Here is a 24230-nt window from a genome sequence, read left to right as displayed (position 1 = left end):
GAATACATAGCATCTGATGGGACCGAAGTCTCCTTTCAGAATCCCACACCTTGCCCCTCAAAGTCAGACTCCCTTCCAGACTTAGTTCTTCATAACTGTTGCCTTCTCTCCCTGACTTCACTTTATGTCCAATTGGAAATCAGGTCTTGTCCTCCCTTCCTTTGCACTCTCGTGTTCATCCCTCATTCCCTGCCTGTTGCTCCCTCAGTGCCTCTTACTGGTCCTACTGCTTCTCCCACTTGGTCTCCACATCCGGGGCCCTCCCGCTTCCTGCCTTCCACAGTACCGAGGGAGAAAGTACAGTCAATCCTAACTACCCACAGATCCCATGTTTGTGAATTTTCTCAGTAAAGTTCATTTGTAACCCCAAATTAATATACTCTTGGCACCTTCGTAGTTATTCCTGGACGTGTGCAGAGCAGGAGAAGGGTTGAGTCCACCCACTGGTATGTCCCCAGCTGAGATGGAACAAGACAACGATCTGCCTTCTTTTTCTAGCTCTCATTCTGTAAGCAAGTGTCCTTTTTGTGGTCTATTTAGTGCCACATTTTTCTCATGTTTGTGCTTTTTGTTGGTGATTTCGCTGTCTGCGACCTCCAAGCATAGTGCTGAAGTGCTATCTAGTGTCCCTAAGCACAAGAAGGCTTGCGATGTGCGTTGTGGAGAAAAATACATTTGCCAGCCAAGCTTCGTTCAGGCATGAGCGAGTTATAGTGCTGTTAGTTGTGAGTTTCATTGTTAATGAATCAACAATATATATTGAATAAAGTGTCTTTAAACAGAAACACATAAAACAAGGTTATGTATTGATCACTTGATGAAAATGTGACCAGAGGCTGGCAGGAACCTACCCCTGTACTTCCCCTGGGGCAGTGATTCGGTACTTGATAATTCAGCATTGGAGGCAACTTTCTAGAACCTCATCGCTGTGAAAAACGAGAACATGTACACATGCGTAGACTCGAGGAGTCGTGGTGCTCCACTGCATTTACAGTCTGGCCCCATTTTCCTCTCCTAACTTGTCTCCTAATACTCTTTGCCACAAAGTCTCTGTTTCAACCAAACTGATGATCTTTTTTCTGCCCAGAATTCATTTCAACCACTGCCCCTCCCCAACCCTGCCACTCCCACTCCTCTGAGGGATCCCCTGGGCACAGTCACAAGGAAGGGCACGTGGCCAGGCCTGGCCAATCATTGATCACCCTGCCTCCAGGACACACATGGGTAGCTGACACAGACCAGACCAATTCTCTGACATTTTTCACCCTCGGTTAAAGAATTCGTTTCTCATTTTGGGGGGATCCTCAAGCTGAGTGATGTAGGTTTGGTGTTTCTAGCCCCCAGGCTCCCCACTGCGTGGGAGACACATCTATAATAGAAGACGATGAGACCAACAACATAGAGGGTGGAAATAGAAGAAAAGAGAAAAGGCTGATATTCTGATGCTGTCACTTTCCACCTCTGGATCCTGTCGTGCCTTCCAAGTTATGTAACCCAACATGATTGCTTTCTTACTAAAATACTAAGGATTAAAGTGTCTGTCTCTGAGACCAGCAGTGTTGAATAATAATATACTCAGAACTTTTGATCTTTCTGGAATATGCTCCAGCATTCTGCTCTAAATCACTAGTTTTCCCTATCTTGGATTTCTTTTGGGCCAAAATTTACTGTACCTGGATTTCCTTCTGTCCCTCTTCTCTTTCCTTAAGATTTTTCAGTTCGAGACTATTCCTGTTTGGGATAGACAGTAAAACAGGAAACTGGGAGTTGGGAATATGAAAAGGAAGTAAAACAGGAGTAGAAATTTTGCAGTGCAGCACTAAGAGAGAGAAGCTTTAGAACTGCACTTCCATGGGCCACGTCTGATCCAGGTGGGGGTGGCCAGGTCTCAGTGCTCCGCTGTGTCTAAGGTGTGCTGAGAGCTAAGCCTCTACGATCTTGTTTATCACACAGACATCATCTCTTCAACTCACCTTGTGTTACCTCTGTACTTCAGTCTTCGCTTATGCCACCCCTCCACCTGGAACACCCTTTCCCCAATCTTGGCTCATCATTCATCCTGTTCTCAAGTCTACCTTCATCTCTGCCAGAATTCCCCTTAACCTAGCCTTTTTCAGGGATAACTTTGAGGATTGAGAAATAATAGGTCAAATAAAGGTTACCACAGATTTTTTTCATCTTAAACAAATTCAAGTGACTGGATAGTGGCAGCGCATCAGTATGGAGTCACAGAAGCAAAAATAAATGAACATTTGAATAAGCAACAATACACTAAAGGAAATATATCTCGACATGATTACCAACAAAGCAACATCAGTTTCTTAGCATCTCATTGAGATTAATGGCGAAGAGAGAATTTCTTTTCTAGCAAACAAGATGGTAAATGGAAATGAGCCTTTATTAATGTCAGCTGTATAGACTAAAGGCTGCAAGAGTCTACAGTCTGTATTCAGCTTGCTCATGGTTGTGAATCCAGCTCTTAGCACAATGCTCAGCATGTAGTGGGAATTCAGGAAATATTTGTTGGATTAATAAATAATAATTCTAATTGCTGTAATATTTTAAAAGCAAGTACAAAGCACAAAAATGACAGAAAGCAAGGAAGTGGTCCACAAGTGGGGGAAGTCATGTCTTAAGATGAGTTTTCTTCAGGATGTGACCATAGAATCTGAATCCTTAAAAAATGGAATAGATATTTTCCAGTGAATGAGGTGGGTACCAGGAAGAATTCTGGACAGTTGGGATCCATTTTAGCAAAGTCACTGAGTTATGATACTGCAGCTGTGAAAGTATATGCGATGTGTTAAAATGGTGCAGTCACGGGCCCAGCGTGAGATGATGCTGAAGAAGTGAACATGGGCTGCTGTCTGGGGGCCTCATATGCCACACCAAGGACTCGACCAAGAAGAGCCTTTTAGAGAATCTTAAGTGAAAAAAGTAAAAAATCACATCCACAGCAGCATTTTAGTTAAAAGGCCTTTGGCTGCCACGTTGAAGATAGCCTGGTTCTCAGTAGAGAGCCCTCTTATGAGACTTTACTGTGATCCTCGAAAACACAGTGGTGATGAAGGGAATGTCAAGAGTTGTGAAGAAGTGAAATTAATAGGATTTGACCACGGAGTCAATGTTTTGTAATGGCAGAGAGGTAAGAGTCCAGAATGACTCAACGATTGACGGCAAAATAAGGAATGCAGGAAGAAGCAGAGGTGATGAGATCAATTTTTTTCTAGTTGAGTATGTGATGCTGATGAATTACCCAGCTGGGTATGCACAGTACGATGCTGGATAATTTAGTAGGACTGTGGAGATCAGAAGTGAAAATACAAATTTTTGACTCAGCAGCATTTAAAGCCATGGATGAGATTATCTAGAGGGAGGAGAGAAGTCAGCGAAGGACAGTTTAACACTGAAGTACAAATCAAGGCAGAGGAACACTTGTATCTCTACATTTGCATTGTGTTTTTATCTTTGGGGGGAAGATATTAGTGGCACAAGCTACACAAGTTATTTGAGGATGGATTAAGTATTTTTCCTTGTAAGTGACGGAATGCATTTACAGTGAGAATAGTCTGATAAACAGTATTGGTAAAGGCATGGAAAATGGCTTCTCTTTGTGATGTTGACAGGATTATAAATTAGTACATCTTTTCTGTGGCAGAAAATGGTAATTGTCCCCAACATCTATTTTCCCTTGTCCTTCGTCAAAGATTACCTGACTTTTAGCTGAACATATGGGCATCCCAGAAAACAAGGCTGCATTTCGCAGTCTCCCCTGTGCTTGATGTAGCCACGTGACCAAATTCTGGTCAATAGGCTGTCAGCAGAAGTGGTGAGTGCAACTTCACAGACAAATCCTTGGGAATTGGGCACTTTTTGTTTGTCTCTCCTCGCTGGAATGCAGATTTGATGGCTAGGACTTACGCAGCCATCTCTCACCATGCGGAAGAAGATAGTTCTGAATATGATAGAAATGGAAGCTTCCTGCTCCCCGGGTCATGGATTGCCTCCTCTCTTACCTCCTCTCTGCTTTGTGTAAGCCACCTTGTTGGGTATTGTGTCACTTTCCGCCTAACCTAATCCTGACAAATATGCTTCCCAAAGGCAGTTCAGCAACATTTAGTCAAGTAGTATGTGCATCCTTTACCTTGGCATCCCAAGTTAGGAAATTGACTCCAGGAGATAATTACACAAATTTGAAATGACATATAAACTGGATATTCATCACGGTGTTGTTGAAAAAAAAAGGAGGGCGGAGAAACTAAAAGTCCTCAATAGAAAATTTGTTAAGTAAATTATGCATATTTTTGTATAAGGGAATACTATGAAGCCACAAAAATGATGATGCTATATTTAGACATCATACAAATAGATGTCTATGCTATAGAATGAAAAAAGATTACAAATGAGCATGTTTATTATTATCCCATTCATGTAAAACCAATAAATATGCACGTACATATGCACACACACAAAAATTGATCTGTAAATATATAGAGAGTCTGAAAAAGTTTGGAGAATGTCTGTAAGAGTACTCTTTAAAATGCCTAGAAATGAGATTTTTAGTTTTTTTTTACTTTTTCCCATGCTTTTTATCATTTGAACTGTTTACTGCCAGCTTTATCATCGTTGTGAAAACTATAAAGCCTTTTAAATGTTTTTAAATGTTCTCTTTAAAAAATTAATATCATTAAGAAAATAATGTGGAGAGTTTTGCCAGCTAACTGTTCAGGAAGAGGTGTGGCCATTGTTGCTGAAAGTCAAATAAATGAAAACACACTCCAGGAAAACTGACTCACCTTTTTATGGTAGTCCACAATAGGTGGAGACATCCTACTTGGCAGATTTTTAAACTGTCAACTGAAAAAATGATCAGAATTATTTGATCACGTTAATGAATGTATATTTCAGTTCTTTCATTTGAATAGATCTGGGGAAGTGGGGTGGGAAAAGGAAGTATGTTTATAATTTCAGAGTAAACCTCAGTCATTTAGGACTACTCATTTTTATTTTTTCTTTAGAGATATATTCCCGATAATTATTAGTAAATCTAGCAAGATATTTCCCTATCACACAGTATAGGAACTCATTCATGTCACTGAAGTTTTGCATTTTTAAAAATGGGCTCCTACTCCAGAGTAACTAAATGCAGTTTATCTCCCCACCCCAACCTCATGTCATTTATTATTTTTTATATTTTATCTCGTTTTAGTTTTTGTTACAAAAAAGCTTAATTTATTTACAAAGAAATGAGATGCATTTATACAATTCATAGCAGATAAATGGAAATAAAATTATGGGGCACCTTGACAAGGTGAGGCTAATTTTAATCTATTTACTTATAGACCTGTTTACTACAGTACTCTCCATGTTTAAAACCCTAAGTTTTAAGATTTTAAAAGTTTTGGAATTTTAAAAACATCACCTCCTTTCCATCCCCTCTTTCCTTCCCTTCCTTTCCCTTCTCTTTCCTTTCTTCTCTTCTTTCTTTTTCTTCTTTTTTCCATTGAAGGGATTGCCCGCCAGTTTGACTGGAAATAGTCTGAAGCCAAACCTGCAAAGTGGTTGGCCCCTTTGCGGAGAATTCCTACATTTTTATCACGTCGATTTCCCCAGCACCTGCCCCTACTTAGCATTTCAAAAACAGGAGAAAAGCAGCAGGCAGCCATTATTTAGCCCCCTTTTTCAGCCCCTTGTCTGCTGTGAAGTCAGATGTGGCTCAATTAGTCTTAATTTTAAAATATATTTAATATGGTTAAATATGATTAAAATACTAAATTTCACTTAACAGAAAATAGTCTGTTCAGTCACAGAAAAGTGCTTTTGTGGTACTTTCACAGTAAGGATTTCTCAACTGTTTAGGTTGCTTGCTATCTTTACTCTTTTCGACTTTTAAATCACAATAAATAAATAAGTGCATGATGAGCATATGTATAAAGATGTGTTTAAATAGAAATAAATGTAAATCTAATGGTTTATTAATATAAATCTATAAATACACATTAAAATATAACTATTATTTACATAAATTAAATATTCTATCTTCCAAAGTATATATCTATGTAGTTTTTATCCCACATATTGAGGAGTTCTAATACCTAAAAATCTTTTACTGTCATTTTCAACAGCATAGTCTGGAAAACATCTCTGACCTTTCTTGATTCGATTTCTGCCATTTACTGCCTGTGTGCCCTTGGATAAGTCAATGTATTAATTTAGTCAATAATTTTTTCAGTAGGCACCTACTGATTTCATCATGGGCACTCTGCAGGTTTAAAAAAAAACTCTGCAACTTGAAAATTGCTTTGGAAGTTAGTGGTGGTCACAAAAAATTAACAGGTGGTTGGTTATAGTTCAGTAGGGTATGGGTCCCCTGAATAAGACTCCCAGATACTGTGAAGCTCAGGTGGAATGTGGGTCACACAAGGCCCTACTGGCTGTGAAGAAGGGCTTCTAGGACTTCCTGAGCAAATGCAGGGAGCCGTTACAAAGCAAGGAATCCTTAGAGACATTTAGCCTTGGAAATCTGGGAATATTCTGGGAATAGGAGGAAACCAGGGAAGGCGTCGAATGCTGCAGAGAAGTATAATGAAGACAGGTGTGCCCATAGTTATGGAAATTGGGAGGCTCCTGGTAACATTTGCAAGATGGTTCAATGATACGATGGGTATGAATGAAAAATGAGGAAATAAAAGCGAGGAAAATGGATGATTTTGCCAAGGAACTTGTAAAGGGAGAGACCAGAGCAGGCTCAGGTCAGAGGGAAAGCGCAGGTGGAGGATTGGTGTAGTTAGAGAGGCGAGGTCTGAGCATGGCTAAGGCTCAGGAAGAGCCAGTGGGAGGGGAGACCCTGTAACCGAAGTACCAGGAGCTTTGGTGTCAGACAGACTGAATTAGAACCTGGTCAGCTGTGTGACCTTGGCCAATGAAACTCGCCCTCTGAATCTCACTTTCCTTAACTAGAAAATGAAAAACCTGACACGTGAATGAAGTTTCTTCATTTGTTCATATAATTAACTTTAATGGTGGATGCTGGACATGCAGAGAAGATAGTCGTCCTTGCTTTCTGGGATCTTAGGGCCAGGTGGATGCTGTCATAAAGGATAGAAATAAACCAATTCGAGGGACATTTAGGAGTTAAATTTTTTTGAAGACTTGATTACTGTTTGGATTTGGGGTAAAAGAGAAAGTTGTACCGTACAGTTGGGTGGCTCAGTCACATAGGCAGGAATTCCTAGTATTCAATGGTGGAGGGAGAGGTGCCCTCTCCCTCAGCAGATGGTAATTAATGAGGGCGCATGTGGCCCCAATTGCCATTGACAGCCAACTTGTGACCATGTGGGAACCAGCCTCTAGTTGAAGCCAGTGCTGCCAGGCTCGAGAAAGCAGAGTAATGGGAACTCCTAGGTCCCCAGGTCCCTGATGACATAATTGAGCACTGATCATTCTGTGCCTGAGCCTGCCCCATCTCTAGACTCCATTTCAGCCCGTCAGTCAGGATTCTCTGCTAAGTGCAGCAAGGCATCCTAACAGTCATAGTTGATATGAGAATAAAGCACAGCACCCAGTGTCTCAACAGGGTAAACTCAGTTTTTGCTCACTATTACTATTAATTAATTAGTACTATTACTGATTCGTGAGTTCTTTGGCAAATGGTGAAGCCCATAGGTTGACAATTTCTTTCTGTAAAAGGCTCCATAGAAAATATTTTAGGCTTTCTGGGCCACATGTAGTCTCTGTTGTATATTCTTTATGTTTCTGTTTTCCTTTTCTTTGAGCTAGGAACCATTCTTAGCTCAAGCTGTGGGCATAGCTGGCCTTTTGGCTCAAGTTTGCCGACCCCTGGTGATGCCATTCACTGACCTAAGAACTCGAGAAGAGAAGTCTTGGAGAAGATACTGAATTCTGTTTTGAATACAGTAAGGTAGCATATCCAGGTAGAGCTATTCCTTAGCCAAGCGCTCTGGGCTGGGGGTGTAAGTAGTGAGTCATCAGCATGCAAGTGGTAGAAAGCAAAGGAAGAAGCCTTAGGTTAGGGATGGATAAAGTCACCCAGGAAGACTGTGCAGAATCTACCCAGTGAGATGAGCAAAGGGCCAAGGACAGGACTAGAGAGAGCCCTGTCCCTCTCCAGGTTTGGCATGAAGGTCATAGTCCCCAGCAGGTTAACCAGGAACTGGACAACTGGACGAGAAGTAAACCAGTGGCTTACGAGCTTTGACAGTTGTAGGCACAGGGTCCTCTGAGAGCACATGGAGTGTGACGGGTGAGGAATTTCAGACAATACATAGACTATACTTTGAAAAGACTTCTCTGAAAAACAGGAGACACTGGATGGTGGCCAAATGCAAGAAATTTTATATAACTTTGAGGAAAAATGAATCTCAGCATGTACCTTCCTGGAGCCACCCTGAGCCCTAGGACTGGCACAGGGGAGCTGACAAAGAGCTATAGGACCAGGAACTTATATTAAAACCACAGCCTAAAACTAATCAAGAGCTGAGTCAACAGGAGAGTGAAGAACAGATAAGAGGTGTAGAGGTAAGGTGAATTCTGTCCAAGGTCAGAAGTCAGGGTCTGGAAACCAGGAAAGATCTAGAAGGTATAGCTTGTCAGATGAGCAAAGGGTCAACGACAGGACTACACATGATTTTGCTCAATTCCCATCTAGCTTAAACAGAAAGGGTCCAGGATGCTTTGGCCAGCTGTTCAGCTTGAGCCTGAGAATGGAACCTCATAAATGTTGACATGAAAACTCTGCAAACTTTGCATGGTGATCCAGCATGTAACTTGGGAAAAGAACTTTTTGAATAAAATGTGTTTCATTTAAACATTTTTCAAGAAAATGCTTTTCTTTCTTCCCGAGAGAGCATTTCATTAACTATTTTAATTACCGTGCCTAGTATAAATATTTTTAGGCATTGCTTTATTTTAAATTGTATATTTGGAAGTTTACACGATCACACTAGAATGCAGGCCAGACAAAACCTTAGGTCTGATTGAGGACTTCTCCTTGAAATTCCTTATCTTCTTTTCCTTAAATCAGCTTCATTTATTGCCTCAGGGTAGTTTCCCCAAGACCAGGCTGTGAGATGCAAGGGCCTAGGATTTTAAATTGCAAAAACCGAAACTCCAGGTGGGGGAAGGGAGCCTAAAGTTTTTGCAACAGACAATGGATTGGTTAGAATATGCAGAGAGCCCTTCTCTTTATTCCCCAACCAAGCAAACCTCCCAGACTGCAAGAGGGAGGACAGATTCTACTGGGAGGGAAAGGGGATTTAGATGCAGCTGGTCCACAAGAAGGGTACTTGGCTATTTCCTTCCAAGGAGGTTTGGGTCTGAAGGTCAAAAACCCGGTAGACTCCCCAGGTTGACTAAAGCTCCGGGAGCTGAGGAGACCTCGTTCTCTCCCTCCCCATCCCCATTTGTCAAGAAACAGGGAAATCTGCTGAGAGGTCGCGGGCGCCTCCCACCCCCAGCTTGTTGCCAAGAGAAGGGAGTGGCTGGACAGACCTCAGATAGCCTGGCCCCCGATGCTTCCTAAAGAACTTCGGCAGTCACAGGATGCCAACTTCTGTGGCCACCTGTGTGTGGGTGAGGGGGGCGTTCCCCAGAGGGAACCAGGAGGAGACTGTTGCAGCCCTTACCTGTTACCTATGTAACAGATGGGATGGAGGGCTTCTCACCTGTTGCTGGCTTGTAGCTAACAGCAGGGAAGCCTCACTGCTCAGAAACTTGGACTTTGCCCCCTCAGTGGAGAGTAGAGGGAGGTGCCAAAGTGACTGAGACTAGGTTTAGGGATCATTCTCTTGGAGTTGGGACAGAAAGGGATGCTTTTCCCTGTTTACATTATCCGTGTTACCATGTGCATTTATTACGTATTCAAAAATAACATTTGCGTGTAGAAAAAATTGTGTTTCTTGCACATGTACATTAAGGAAGTGAGGGTCCCACTTACTATGTTAGGATAGCAATATAGATTCTAAATAATTAAAGCTCACGTTTACCTTTTACAAGTCCACATAAATGATTGTTTTGTATTACTTTGTATTCATATTCTGGCTCTAAAATACAGCCTTGGAGAAGACTATTATTCCTTTTTTTCCACTCCCCTCCTCCCATGCACAAACAGTCACCCCTCCCCCACCCAGTACTCTGTCTTCTTTTCCTAGTTTATTTTGCTTCAAGCATTTGTCACGTTCTCACACACTATGAAATATATTGTTTTGTTCTCACACACTATGAAATATATTGTTTTGTTTATCGTTCATCTCCCTCCCCATAGAATGTAATTTCCATGGGGGCAGGGGTGTATCTCTTTTGCCTAGAACAACGCAATGCTCTTTGTGCTTGTGGAATGTGGAATGAACGAAATGCTGTCACTTCTCAGGACATCAGTCACAGCCCCATGAATGTGAGTGCACAGCCCACCGCCACTGTGGACCAGCACATGTGTTGTGAGCTCCGCGACTTCCCCGCATTGTCGTGGACAGTGGAAAGTTAAGGCTTTTCGTCATTCCAATAAGGCAGCAAGTTGAACAGGTTTAACATGTTTAACAGATTTAGAGGCTATGGGGTCAGAATGACCTGAGTTCAGGTCCCACAGAGCAATGAATGAGTTAGGGCAAGTTCTTCTGAACTTCCTTGAACCTTAGTTTATTCATCTATAAAATGGAAAATGATACTAGGTTTGTTGTAATGGTTGTTGTAAAGACTAAACGGAAATCTAAGGTGCTCTGCACGTGGTACATCGCAGTCGCTCAGTAAGATCTATTATTATTTTATCATTAGCATTTTGGGAGCTGTATCAGCGTGCTGGGGCTCCCATAACAAAATACCACGGACTGGGGGGCTTAAACAACAGACATTTATTTTCTAGAAGTCCAAGATCAGGTATTGGCAGGGCTGGTTTCTCCCGAGGCCTCTCCACATGGCTTACAGATGGCCACTTTCTCACCGTGTCCCCTCACGGTCTTTCCTCTGTGCACGTGCAACCCTTGTGTCTCTTTTTTTTTTTTATAAGGACATCAGTCACCCTGGATTAGGGCTCCACTCTTATGACCTAATTTTACCTTAACTAGTTGTTCAAAGGCCTTGTCCCCAAACAGTCTCATTGGGGATTAGGGCTTTAAGATAGGAATTTGGGGGAGACACAGTTCAGTCCGTAACAGAAGCTAAGGAAGGTTTTAACAAAGTACATCCAATCTTGATATACTTAATAATTAAGAAATACTTAATTATCAGAAGCAAAAGTGCTTTAGTGCTTATTCTCGACTAGCAGATATGCCCTGAAAAGGGCGTAGACGCAAGTATTCGGTGGCAGGTGTTCCTTTGACAAACAAGAAGAAAAGAAACCGAAGGGAAGAGGGAAATTCTGTGCCTGAAAGAAGGCGCAGAAATAAACGATGGCGCGGCCCTTGCTGAGTGGTAGGACTCTTCCAGAGGATGCATGTGCAGAGAGCAGTATAACAGGGAGTGGGTAAATAACAAAAGGAAAGGTAACTAGCTCCCACCCAGAAACCTGGGGGGATATTTTAAAAAATAAATGTTGTACCAGTAGATTACTATTTTGTACCAGAGTGAAAGCATAGACACCTTCGCGTTGTAGATAGTAATTTTATGAAGAAGCAGCTTGCAGGCTCAGAGGCAGGTATGTCCCGAGATGTGCTCTGTGCAGCCATAGACACCTGAGCCTTCCTACCTGCTTAGTCACTTTTCCTGTCCCGACCTGGGAAGGTTTTAGAGAGAGAGTTCCAGATTGTATTTTTTCCTGGGCGTTGTTCCAGAAGGGAGCATTGTTCTAATGCAAAAACAAAGTTCCCCTTGCCTCTGTGTTCAGAGCCTTTTGGGGGGCGGGGGCAGGCGTTGATCTTATTGTTTGTAAAGTACTTTGAGTTTCTTTGAGATTTTTAGCACGCCCATCTGGCAGGCACCCTTAGTGTTCTGGGCTCAGGCCTCTGCAAAGACTGCGTTAGACCGGACTGGGACTGGCGAGGCCCTGACTCCCTGTCTTTGCACTTGGGAACGGTCCCACAGTCTCCAGACTTAGAACACTGTGGGTTTCCAGTGGAGCTGCAAGAGAGGCCCAGTTCTTCTAACGTTTGAATTTGCAACATACACCTTTTGTTTTCTAAACTTCTGTGTGATATAAAATTTCTTGTATTGATTAGTTCTCAAAATATTTTAATTTTCATTTAATTTTTTAAATGTAAATATAGTTAAATTTTTTAAATTTAAATATAGTTGGTATACAATATTCTTTTGGAAAGATTTTTTTTTTTTTAATCGTCGGTACGTATAGTTTTCTTACTCTCTTTCCTTGGTGCAAAATCCTGTGCAAGTTTCACTTTCAGAAAACCTGCCTAATGTGAGGTTATTTCTGAAGTGTAACATCCAAGTCGTTATGCCATGGTAAGGAGAAAATGACAGTAATCGTGAATTCTATAGGACCTCCGGTCGATTTCTTGTAAGAGAGTATTTTTCTATAAAGAATATTGCTTAAAGTTATGTTTCTGGGTCTCAAAACCTAGGAAGGGCGGCAAAACGAATAGCCACCACCTCTGTAGTAAATTATTAAGTTAAAATAACAGGGTCTAATCAGTCACCTCTAAAATTCCGATTCTACAACTTCAGCCAGAGAGTGAGGAGGCATGCATGATCGTCCTTAGTGAGTTGCTATCTGTGGTTCCTGTACCATTTTGTAAAATGAAAGTGGTATTATTATTTTTCATTTTTAAAGTAATACTTTTTCCCCCTGAAATCTTATAGTATCACTTTTGGCATTTATCATATTTTAGTCCTTCTAGATTTTATTTTTGAATGTAGCTGGAGGTAGGAGTTTAGGTTTACTACTTTTAGATGAATGGCTTAGCCTAGCAACGCTATTTGTTAAATAAATCATCTGTCTCTTCCCATCTGTACTTTTATTAGAGAGGGCTAAATTTCTCTCTATAGCTTTTGTACCACAGTGATGCGAGTGTCTGCTTCTCCACAGCCTTGCTAACAGAGTGTGTTTTCAGTCTTTTGGATTTACCAGTCTGGATAGATGAAAAATGATATCTCAGTGTGATTTTAATACGCTTTTCTATTATTATAAGGGAAATTGAGCATCTTTTCCTGTGTTTATGGGCCATGTGAACTCCCCCGCCCCCCGCCCCTCTGTGGACTTTGTTTTCATGTCTTTTGCTCATTTTAAAAATTAATTTGTTGGTCTTTCCTCTGTTTTTACAAACTCCTAAGGGAGATAAGCCCTTTGTTGTGATACTAATTGCAAATGTTTTCCCAGTTTCTCATTTTTCTTTTGTCTTTGTTTGATTTTTTTTTTTTTTTTAATTCGGGCTAATTGAGGTATGCTTTTAACATAATAAAAATCACGCTTTTTAGTTTCCGTTAATTTGAATATTTCCATCAGCCCAAAAAGTTCTCTCGTGTTCCTCTGTGGTCAGGCCCCCTTCTTACCCACGTCCCCTGGTACCACTGACCTAATTTCACTTTTGCCTTTTCCAACATGCCCTATATGGAATCATACAATATATAACTTTTCAGATCTGGCTTCTTTCACTTAACATAATGCTTTCGAGATTCAACCATATCATTGCATGTATCAGCAGTTTTTTTTTTATTGCTGAGTAATAGTTTCTCATGTGGATGGATATTTTGGTTGTTTCCAATATGGGGCTATTTCGAACAAAGCTGCTTTAAATATTTCCATTTAAATGGAAGTATTGGGAGACTTTGCCTTGCAGAAGTTGTTTGCATAGTTGAGTTTATCAATTTTTCTGGGTTTTGGATTTTGAGACATAGAAAGATAATAAAAGAATTTGCAATTTTTTTTCCTTCTAGTACTTGTGCGGTTTCATTTTTTTTACATGGAGATCTTTGATCTTTTTGGAATTGATCCTGATATGAGGTGTAAATTAATTTTTTTTCCTAATGGCCACCCAGTGGTCCCCAAATTCCTAAATCAATCTTTTAAATCTGATTTAAGGAACACTATTGTACAATTATTTGTAATTATTTATAATTTATGATTTTTTTAAATATTTTTAATTTATTACAATTGTTTGTATTTATCACTAATATTAAATTAAAGTTAGAAATTAAAAACCTGTTTTTCTTTAAATCTTCAAATACAACTCACAAACCTAGTAAATTCAATTATAAATCAAATAATTTTGCATTAAAATTAAAAACACTCATTTTCATTGTTCTTTAATGTTTAATTAGCTTATACATTTAACAAATTATAATCCCTTAAACATTTAAGCACTGTTTACAATCAAATCATCTAAAAATTATAAATTAAAGCCGTTAAACTTATAGCTCAAATTAAATTCTCTTAAATTTAAATGCCATTTACAAACTTAATTAAATCCTCTTAAGCATTTCAATCTGTATCACAAATTTAATATATTTTATTTTCTCAAGCATTTCTAAAATCTTAAGACATAATTACAAGTCTAACAAAATCAACCAAATGTTTAAAAAGTTGTAATAAAAGAAACTTTAAGATGTACCTCGAACTCTTTTAAACTTTTAAATGTCTTAAAATCATTGTAAATTTAATAGATATATCTAAATTTAAACATCTACTACCAACTTAATCATTTTCATTATCCTCTGTTTTTAAATTAAAATGACAAATATAGTATGTCAGATTCTCTGTAGAATTTTAAACATCTTAAGAATACAGCTCAGAAGTACATTCTAGTTAAAGTACTATTATATACCTTCCCTCCCTCTGGTAATACCACTAAAATGACAATTACAGGGTTTTTCTAAAGCACAAACCCACAAAAACAGAGAGAAAGGGAAGGGCAGCAAAGACAACAATTTCACATGCTATGAAGCAGATGACCTTCTGGTAGCTAATTTAACAGCCCTGAGAAAGCTGAGATTTAAACTAGGGAAGCCAGGAAGCAATCAGATTTGCACCCCAGAATCTCAGATTAGGGTGGCTCAGGAATGGATGGAAACACATTCCTTGGAAAGTGAGGGTAAAGAAGAAACTGAAAACAGTAGAAATGGTTGAAACTCTGTTGAAGACGTGGTTAGAACCACCTTCTTCTTGGGCCCTCCTCTCCTCTGCACAACCCTCAACAGCTTGGCCTCAGCTCCCGGGAGAAGACTGACACAAGCTAGGGATCCTGTGGACGTGGGACCCCAAGCCACGGGGGACAGACGGACTCAGTGCTGAATATGACCAGGGATTAAGTGGAAATCCACATACCGAACTGGAAGACTCACTGTGACTTCTGCATGGAACACCGCAGGCCGCCAGGCTTATACCCTCAAGGCAAAGATCTGGAAGATTCTTCTGTGGGGAATCAGACCAGACCAGGAGAAGAGATCTCAAGATATTAATAGCCAGTATCTTCCAACCAAAGAGCCCCAGCAGATATACAGTGAGGCCCTCCTCTGGTCAAGCCCCGCTTGTGTGCCCCGCTCCTGAATACACGTGGACAGCTAAGAATAAGCTGGCTTTTGAGGGATGCCAGAACAAATCACCAACAACAAAATACAGGAAATATAATTTTGGAGAAAATAAAAATGCACAAGGACAAAACAAAGTATTCATCAGTAATATCCTCAGAAGGATAAGAAGAGATATTGTATTCATAAAACAAGAACAGCACGCAAGATAAAAATAACATTCGGAAAATTTAGAAGAGATTTAGAAGATAAAAGCTGTGATAGGAAAAATAACTCAATAGAAGGGTTGAAAGAAAAAACTGAAAAAATCACCTAGAGAAAAAAGAACCCAAAGTAAGAGGTGAACAATAAGGGAAAAAATATAATCTAAAGCAAAAAATTAGACCATGAGTTCCAGTATCTGAAAAAAGGGAGTTCCAGAAAAAAATTACACAAGAAAATGTCCTAGACATGAACTATATGTCCCCAGATTAAAAGCCCACACAAAGTGTCCTGCATAATGAATGACAAGAGGATCATACCAGGTATCTCAAGTAAGGTCTCAGAGATAAAAGCCACACCATTATTTCACCAGAGTTATTTATTACATTTTACCAGGGTCAATTCATTAATAGAAGATGGTTAAGAAAAGGGGTAAAAGAGCTCTACAGGGTCTAGAAGTAGCAGTGGCAAAAAGCAGCTATTAACCTATATGCTGGGGGAGGGTGGACAGTAAATAGCTAGAATATTCTTTCCTTTTCTTCCCTAATAAGGCTGAGAATCAGATTTCTTTGGAGAGGGTGTGGCTACCTCAGGAACAGGAATGAGTAGTTTGCTGATGGCAAGAAATTTGCCAACAAGAAAGGGCCAGAGCTGGTCTGTAGAAGCAGCTGCCAGTAGGGAATGCATGACCCGGGGACACAGCTGCAGCTCATCTGCACTGGCCACTGGCTCCCACACTGAATCGTGGTCGGAGGACCAGAACCTGGAAGAGAATATGCACATTTGCAGACAAAATTCGACTTCCTATAGACCCTTTCTAAGAAATCTGTTGAAGGATATGCTCACCCAAAATGAAGGATGTGCTTGATTAAAACTATTTCTAAATTTAAACACTGACGCAAACTTAGTTGTTGGCATTATCTTATGTATTTAAATTAAAACAACAAATATAGTATGTCCCATTCTCTATGCAGAGAGGCTGCTGGATAAATGGAGCTGATCTGGGAAAGGCTGGTGGGCATATGAATGCTGGGTGGCAACCGGCGAAGTCTGCCACCAGTTCCTAATCTCATTCTCTGTGTTTGAGGTCTGAAGTTTGACTCTCTATGGACAACTTTATTTCTGAATTACTGAAGGAAAGATATATTTCAACATAGTCAGTTCTCCCTTGCTAAAATTTTCAGTTTATTTTATTCTCGTTTCAGCCTCAGACTCATCTTTTCTATTATTAATAATGTTGTTTTTATTCCTAATGTATGAAAATTACTACCATTCCAGAGTAACACTTTCGATAGCTGAAAGTCTAAGTTTTGTTGTGTTTAGACAAATTGAATCAAACATACATACACAGGGGAACACCTATTCGATGTTGTGTATTTGCACCAAAAACATAAATGTTTATAGTTTAAATATGCCATGAAATAAAAGAAATCATCTTCATAATTCATCCAAAAAGAATGTCTTTCTACCTTTTGGAATACCAGTGCTGTATGATCTTTTGAATAATACCGAAGGGTAAAATTACATGAAATTTACCCTTGCAATCCTTGCTTCTCCATTTCTCAGTGGGCTGTTCAGGTAACAAAATCCTTCTTCACCTAATAAAAGATCTAATTTCATAAACTCTCCATGACACAGTATCTCAACCACACTCTGTGAAATCCCCTAATTACATATGCTTTCCAAAACAGGGAGAAATTTGATCTGATAGAATAACAATACTCTGCAGGAGAAAGCAGAGACAGTTGTGTGCTAAGACACAAATGTCTTCCAGATGCTTAGAAAGATTCAGAATGCCCCATTTAGTGTATTCTGTCTGGTAAGTCACCCTAATCCTTCATGAGCAGCTTTGTTTATCAAGTTGATAGATGAATGACTCTTTAATTATGCTGTTGGGGAAATACTTAGAGCAAAGAGTATGCAATTCTTAAAATATTAGAAAAATCAAATACCAACTCTGAGTGAAAAGTAGAAATAAATATCTTTGAAGAATACAATTAAGAAATCAGACCTTGATGAAATATGATTGAATAGTGTTAGATAATTGATGAGAAAAAAAAACACATGGTTCCCATCTCTTGGTATTTGGGGCCGAGTGTGTTGTTTCGAATATGAAGGACGGACCAGCGAGTGAACAGGGGGAAAGCGAGGGAGAAAGAGGCAAGTACCTACCTCTGGAGCATAGTATCTGGCATCGTGCTGGCGCTCTGGATTTACCTCATGTCATCCCTTGAAAACTGGTGAGGTGAGCCTTGTCATTACGTCCATTTTGCAGATGAAGAAATTGAACCCAGAGATTAAGAAATTTGACAGAGTGTAATCCTGTCAGAGACAAAGCCCAGAGTTTAAACCCAGATCGTCTAACACCAGAGTGTCTGCTTTCTGTCCCAATAGCAGGATTTTTGAGCTGCGGCTAGTGTTGAGAATATCATAGTCTCAGACCAGGGGTTGGAGTGTGCATTGTCCAAATATACTCAAATGCTGAGACGCCCAGTTCGGCCCATTTTTTCCCATCGTCCCCTCGAGAGCTGCCTAGTGAGTCATTGTCTGGGTGGGAAAAAGGATTTAGGGTTTAGGGACCTTGACTGGGTGAACGACAAATGTCTTGGCATCTTTCCTTGGTAATCTGTGCAGAAGAGATGCCGGGGGATTAACAAGAAATCTGAGACTTCTCTTTTAAAAGTAAGTTCATTTTCAAGTTGATTAAAAAAATTTACTGGAAATACATAAAAATGATCATTAACATTGTTCTATGTTATTACTTGTTTCACAAATTATTTTGTTGGCTATAGGATATTCCAGCATCTAAAAGTGCCATAATAATTTAACTAGTTCCAACTATCGGACCTTTAGGTTGACTTTTCATTATCATAATTAATGATAATAAGCAAACATTCTTATAGAAAAAATGTTGTACATATATCTGATAAATTCCTTAGCATAAATTCTTACAAGTACAATATCTGGGTCAAAGGGCATGGGTGACCTTAAGGTTTCTGATAGGTATTGCCAAACCAGTTTACACTCCTTCAGTGATTATTAAGGACCCTCATTTTTCTTCTCCTTGCCAATCTTGAGTTTTGTCACTTAAAAAAAAACTTTACCAATCTGAGTGACAATAAGTGGTAGAAAATGCCTGTCTCGTAGATTTTTCTGTTTTAATAAATACAGCATATGGAACATAATCAAGTCTTGACAGGCTCAGTTGTAAATCTGAATGTGAGATTTCTGCATACTGCTCCGTAGAGTCATGGTATGAAGGTTGGATATCAAGAAAACTTAGAGCATTAGAACAAACCCCAATTTTATGAGTTAGGAGGGAGGAGACTTGGATTCTCGTTCTGGCCAGCCATGTTTCCATAGCAAGTGCTATATTCTCAGTAATTCACTTTAAATACCTCAGAGAAGGCCAGCAGGATGCTTATCTATGTGGGCAAGTTAGCTTCATTCTGTGCCTGAGGTGCCTCCCTCCAGAGGTCATTAGGACAAGCACTTCAGATATTATCTTCTGCATCAGTACCAGAGGATTAATTAATTAGCATAAGGAATGTCAGAAGTGACTTTTCAGTGATGAAATGAATGATGTGCAGATTATAAGGCTGACATGTCAGAATGTACAAGTGTCTCTGCCTTTTTTTGAGCAACATAAGAAATAAGTTTAGTAATATAATGTTTCTGGAATGGCACCCCGTCTAAAATGTCATTTGTTCTGGAATTTTCCACTTAATCAAGGATCTAGTTGCTTGATCTGGCTAGAAGGGTAGCTGCTCATGTCATTATAATACAGGTGCACTTGCCCCAGAGAGAAACTTTCCTGGGGAGCTTCCTATAAAGTGCCAAAGAGGACAGCGAGGGGGACCTCCACTCAGCTTCCAGAAGCCTGTTTTGGATGCTTGTGATGCCTGCCCGGTGAAGAATGTCCTTCTTGTGGCGGAATTCAATCTGAGACTTGCTTTCATTGTAACATATGCCTGGTAGTAAGGTCGTGGGGAAGAAGACCTATCACTTCTAACTTAACCTCTCTGAAAGTTTTCGCTCATCTGTCTGAGCTGTGGACTTCCCACTTAGTTCTAAAAGCTCTAGAGTATGTGGTATAAAGAACATGGCATTAGATTCGGGTTGCCTGGCATCGTCATTCAATAGAAAGGCAATATTATTTATGATATTTATTATTGATTTTAATATTTAATGGGGAATGAAAAGGAAAATTGAAGTGCAGAGAGAGTAAATCAATCAGTCAGGCCTGCCTTCCTCCAAATTCATGTGTTTCCTACTGTAATACTTGACATCCCCTGTTATGGACTAAATTGTTTTAGTCCACATTTCTATGTTGAAGCCCTAACTACCCCCCATGTGACTGTATTTGGGGACAGGGCCTTTGAATAGGTAATTAAGGTTAAATGAAGTCATAAAGGTAGAGCCCTTATCCACATGACTGGTGTCCTTGTAAGAAGAGGAAGAGACACCAGGGTTGCACATGTGATTAGAGCAAAATCTAAACGAAAACCCTCCTTTAATTCAGTCAACAAGTATTTCTTGAGGACCTGCTTTCTGTTGGGCAGGGTACTGGGTGAGATAGTATAAAAAGTCTCCTTCCTGAGAGCTCGGTTATCTCTGGGACATCAGGGAAGGGGGGCGGCGGGGAGGAGGGAGGAGGAGGCCCTCAAGAAGCGATAGGGCAGAAGGAGAGGGAAGCTGGCTGAGGCGGCAAGGGAGATTGTGAGGAGGAAGGAGGAGGGTCCGGCACTTTGAAGCCTGGGCGTCCCCGGACCAGCACCGAGAAGGCCCTAGGGACAGGGGTCTGAGAACTGGTAGTGATCGGGGCAGTGGCCCAAGAAAGCGCATCCAGGACATGTGAGGACCCCAGGGACTGCTAGGGTGGGTGGGGATGAGGGAGAAGAAACTGTAAGGGGGAGGGCCCATAGCAAGTTTTCATCTGCGTTTAACAATTTTGCCTCGGGCAGGGCCTACCTGAATGTAATTTTAACCTTACCTGGCCTCCCTTATAAGGGAAGAACCCAGAACTGGGAAGCCGACCAGTTTCTCTGCACTTTTGTCCCTTTAATCACTTTCCCAGTAGCCCTAGTGTAGAAATAGTCTGGTTTGTTGTTCAAGTTGATGGGAGTTTTGTCATTTTAAGTAACTACCCAGTTCCATTACAGGTTGAAAAATGTGAGCTAAGTTGGAAAAGCTTTAAGGGGCTTCTCATCAGGCCTGGTAGTTGACACTGCTATGAAATCAACATAGAACTAAAGTGCAGCCTGTCATCATGGAAATGAGGTTTGCTTCAGACAAACCAAAATGCTTGTGGAAGTCAAGTGCTCTGACAGCAGACCCATTACCAGGAAGTGTCCTTTGTAATGACATTTTCATACATCAGACAATGCACAATGGTGCTTTCCCTGGCCTTGTCCATGTAACTGACGCTCTCTGGAAGAAAAACACCCACCGATCGCATCTGCCCTGTAGGCGGGAGGGAGGCAGGAAAGTGGAGAATTGGCTCCCCTAGTTAGAGTATCTATATCCTCAGAGATCTTCAAGAAACAGCCATTTGGCTCCGGGTGATTTTAACATGAATCGACTTGCTAGATTTTTAAGATTCCCTCCAGTACTTTCATCTTGTGACTCTAATTTCTAAGGAAAATGTTCACCGATGCACAGACCTTGCTTCTAATGTGATGTGATGCCAGATTGCAAAGTTATAGCTGATGCTGGGCCCAGAGCCTTCTGTGCCTTCCACAGGGATTTTTCGAAACTCCAGACCTAAAAGTAGCTGTTGGTATTGAAATCAGTTTTAATTCCTAGCACCTTCTATTCAATCACAGGTCATCTTCAGATGGTGGAAGATCTCTCTGAGAAGTGAGTATCGATCAGCAAAACCTGGAGAAGTAAAAGAATCTCATCCATACTTTCTAGAGAATTCGCATCTTCAAGGTAAGGGAAGGTGTTATGTACTTATTGCTGTCAAGTTCCCTTTAATTAGTAATAGATTTTGTCGGAGCCGTATCAAAGATATCATTTGACATATGGATATGACATTATGTAATTAGATATAGTAGATATAGAACATTGGGTTCTTAGATAGAAAATTGTTAAAATATTCTAACATTTCTTTGGGGAAAAATTACATAAAGTGTTTAAGATTTCAGGTTACACATAGATTCCATCAATAATCTTAAATCATATAAATATAATTTTTTGCTTTATTTAATGATTTAATATTAAATAAATATTAATTAAAATAATTAAAATCTTTATTTAATATGTGAATATTTAATTAAAATGGGTTTCCTTTAGTGAGAAATAAATTAAAAGGTATTCAAAAACATAATCAAATGATCAAATCCATCAACTCTGATATAGTTTAGCATTCATTTAAAATTGCTATCTTTTTTTAATATCAAGATTTGCTTGAGAAGTTGTCTTAAATCAAGTAAATACTTAGACTTAATATCAATTGCCCTCCAGTTTCCCCTATGCTTTTTCCCTTTTCAATGTGAAAATTTCAATCTTAAAAAGTAGACAAAAAGATTTTTTAAAAACTCTCACGTACCCATAACCAAGCTTGCACAATATTCAGAATGTATCCAAAAAGGTACGTAAACTTACTGTTCCCACTGGATTATTTTGAAGCAAATCTCAGTTGTTACATTATTTCATCCTCTACTACCTCAGTATGTTTTTGTAAAAGGACTCTTAAACTAATAATAATTATTAGTTTAATAATTATTCCTTAATAATTATTTTTAATAATTATTTCTGAATAATAAAATTTTAAAGCTGGAAGTCACTTTAGAGATTCTTATTTCATTAAGAGTAGTTAACATTATTAATTTTAATATCAAACACTTTCATATACATGTTCTCATTTTATTGTTACAATATTCTTGTGAAATAAATAGTATTGTCCCCATCTCACAAATGAAATTCAGCATAGATGTGACTTTCCAGGGTGACATCGCCAGGACTAAGCATTGAAAGCTGAAAAATCGAAAAATCGAGCATGTTAATTTTATTTTTAAAAGGCACACTCTGGGTGGATCTTTGATGATCAACATTCTTTAAAAACATCCTGTTGTTTAACATTATGTCATGTAACAGTTGTTTTTGTAGGAGAGAGTAGGTTTGATTTTGTTCTGTTTCCTTAACTAGTTAAATGTCTGGATGGATTGTTTTTAGTTCCTGATATTGTACACATCTTTGTTCTTTAACTCCTTTATAGCAAGTATTTATAAAATTCATTACTGGCTTAAAAAGAACCATGTTGAGGAAAAACTGCCTGCTTTTCATTTCAGTCCAGCCCTTCTTTATTTAATTGTGGAATAGACATGTTTTTGCAGAGTTACATGGTTATAAAATAATCTTATAGAAACCACTTTTTATTTTCAAGTTAGGATCCATTTTATTTTCTAAGCCTGTAGTACCTCACCCAGAGCTATATGTCTAGCGAGTGTCTAATATTTGTGGACAGATCATGTGATTTTCTGATTGACTTTTACAAAACTCTGGAAATGGGGGTTTGGCTGGACCATTGGAGGCCATTGTCTTCTGAACAGAGGCTTAAAGGCCAGATCCTCACCTGTCTCTTGCTTGCCCCAGGCACCTCCAACACACTGGCCCCTGACAAGATAGTGGGGTGGGGATGAGGCAGCCGCAGCTTTAGGATAACCACTGGTAGGTTTCCTGATCCTGGGAGAATAGACAATAAAGTGAGAATTGAAAGGTGGGACTGAGGTCTGGCTCCCTGCTGAGCCATCCAGCCTGCAGAGGCCAGTGGAGGGACTCGTCCAGGAGTGCCCCCAAACAGGCTTTTAAAATTGCCATTTTGAGAGTTGCACAGCTCAGGACTGCCTGGTGGTCTGTCTACAGGAGCAGCACTGAGGTACCAAATTAACTCGGCCCCGAAGTTCAAAAGCTCCGGTGTCTCACATTATGGACCTCTACAGCAGGGGTCTCCAATCCCTGGGCTGGGGACCTGTACCAGCCCTTGGCCTGTTAGGACCTGGGCCGCACATCAGGAGGTGAGCGGCAGGCCAGCAAGAGAAGCTTCCTCTGTATCTGCAGCCGCTCCTCAGCTCTGCCTCAGATCCTCAGGCATTAGATTCTCATAGGAACACTGGTTCCTGGTGCCACAAAGGTTGGGGACCACTATCCTACAGCATCAGAGCCCCAGCAGAGGGAACTCCAAACCACACTATTGTCTGTCTCCCTCCTCCCCTTGGTTCTTGGGGTGTCCCTCAGAAAGGTTTCTCTGCAGCAGAAAGAGGGGTGCTGTGGCACTGAGTGGGCCTCAGGGGTCAGGGGTCTGGGTTTGAATCTCTGTGCTGCCTCCACACAGCTGTGTGACCGCAGGTCACCCTCCCCATGCCGTGTGCCCATTTTTTCTTCCACGTGTACCTGGGGATAAAAGGTTACTCTCTGTGGTTTCTGTGACCATTCAATGGCCCAACACATGAGCAGCGGTCAGAATGGTGCCTGGATCGCAGTCAGCTCTTTATTGTTGTTTGCTGTTTTTGAGAATATAATGTATGACTGTGTTTATTTTTTCCCATCCCCTTCGTCATATTCCCAAGACCACCTCCTCCTCCAAGTTTTTCTCA

The 24230-nt window shown here is 40.2% G+C and overlaps 1 protein-coding gene across 1 annotated transcript in view; it reads left to right on the top strand.

The window, feature by feature from the left end:
* The window catches only part of FBXO36 (F-box protein 36), a 64790-nt gene that overhangs the window by 15336 nt on the left and 25224 nt on the right, over window positions 1-24230 (top strand). Inside the window, exon 2 of the mRNA XM_006906647.3 lies at window positions 21456-21564. Within this exon, the coding sequence (XP_006906709.1) occupies window positions 21456-21564 (109 nt within the window). The remainder of the gene's footprint in view (window positions 1-21455; window positions 21565-24230) is intronic.

The sequence above is a fragment of the Pteropus alecto genome, unplaced genomic scaffold, assembly GCF_000325575.1.
Source record: "Pteropus alecto unplaced genomic scaffold, ASM32557v1 scaffold110, whole genome shotgun sequence".
NCBI lineage: Eukaryota > Metazoa > Chordata > Mammalia > Chiroptera > Pteropodidae > Pteropus > Pteropus alecto.
Note: the sequence above shows the minus strand (reverse complement) of the source record. Positions and strands in the feature narration are given on the sequence as shown.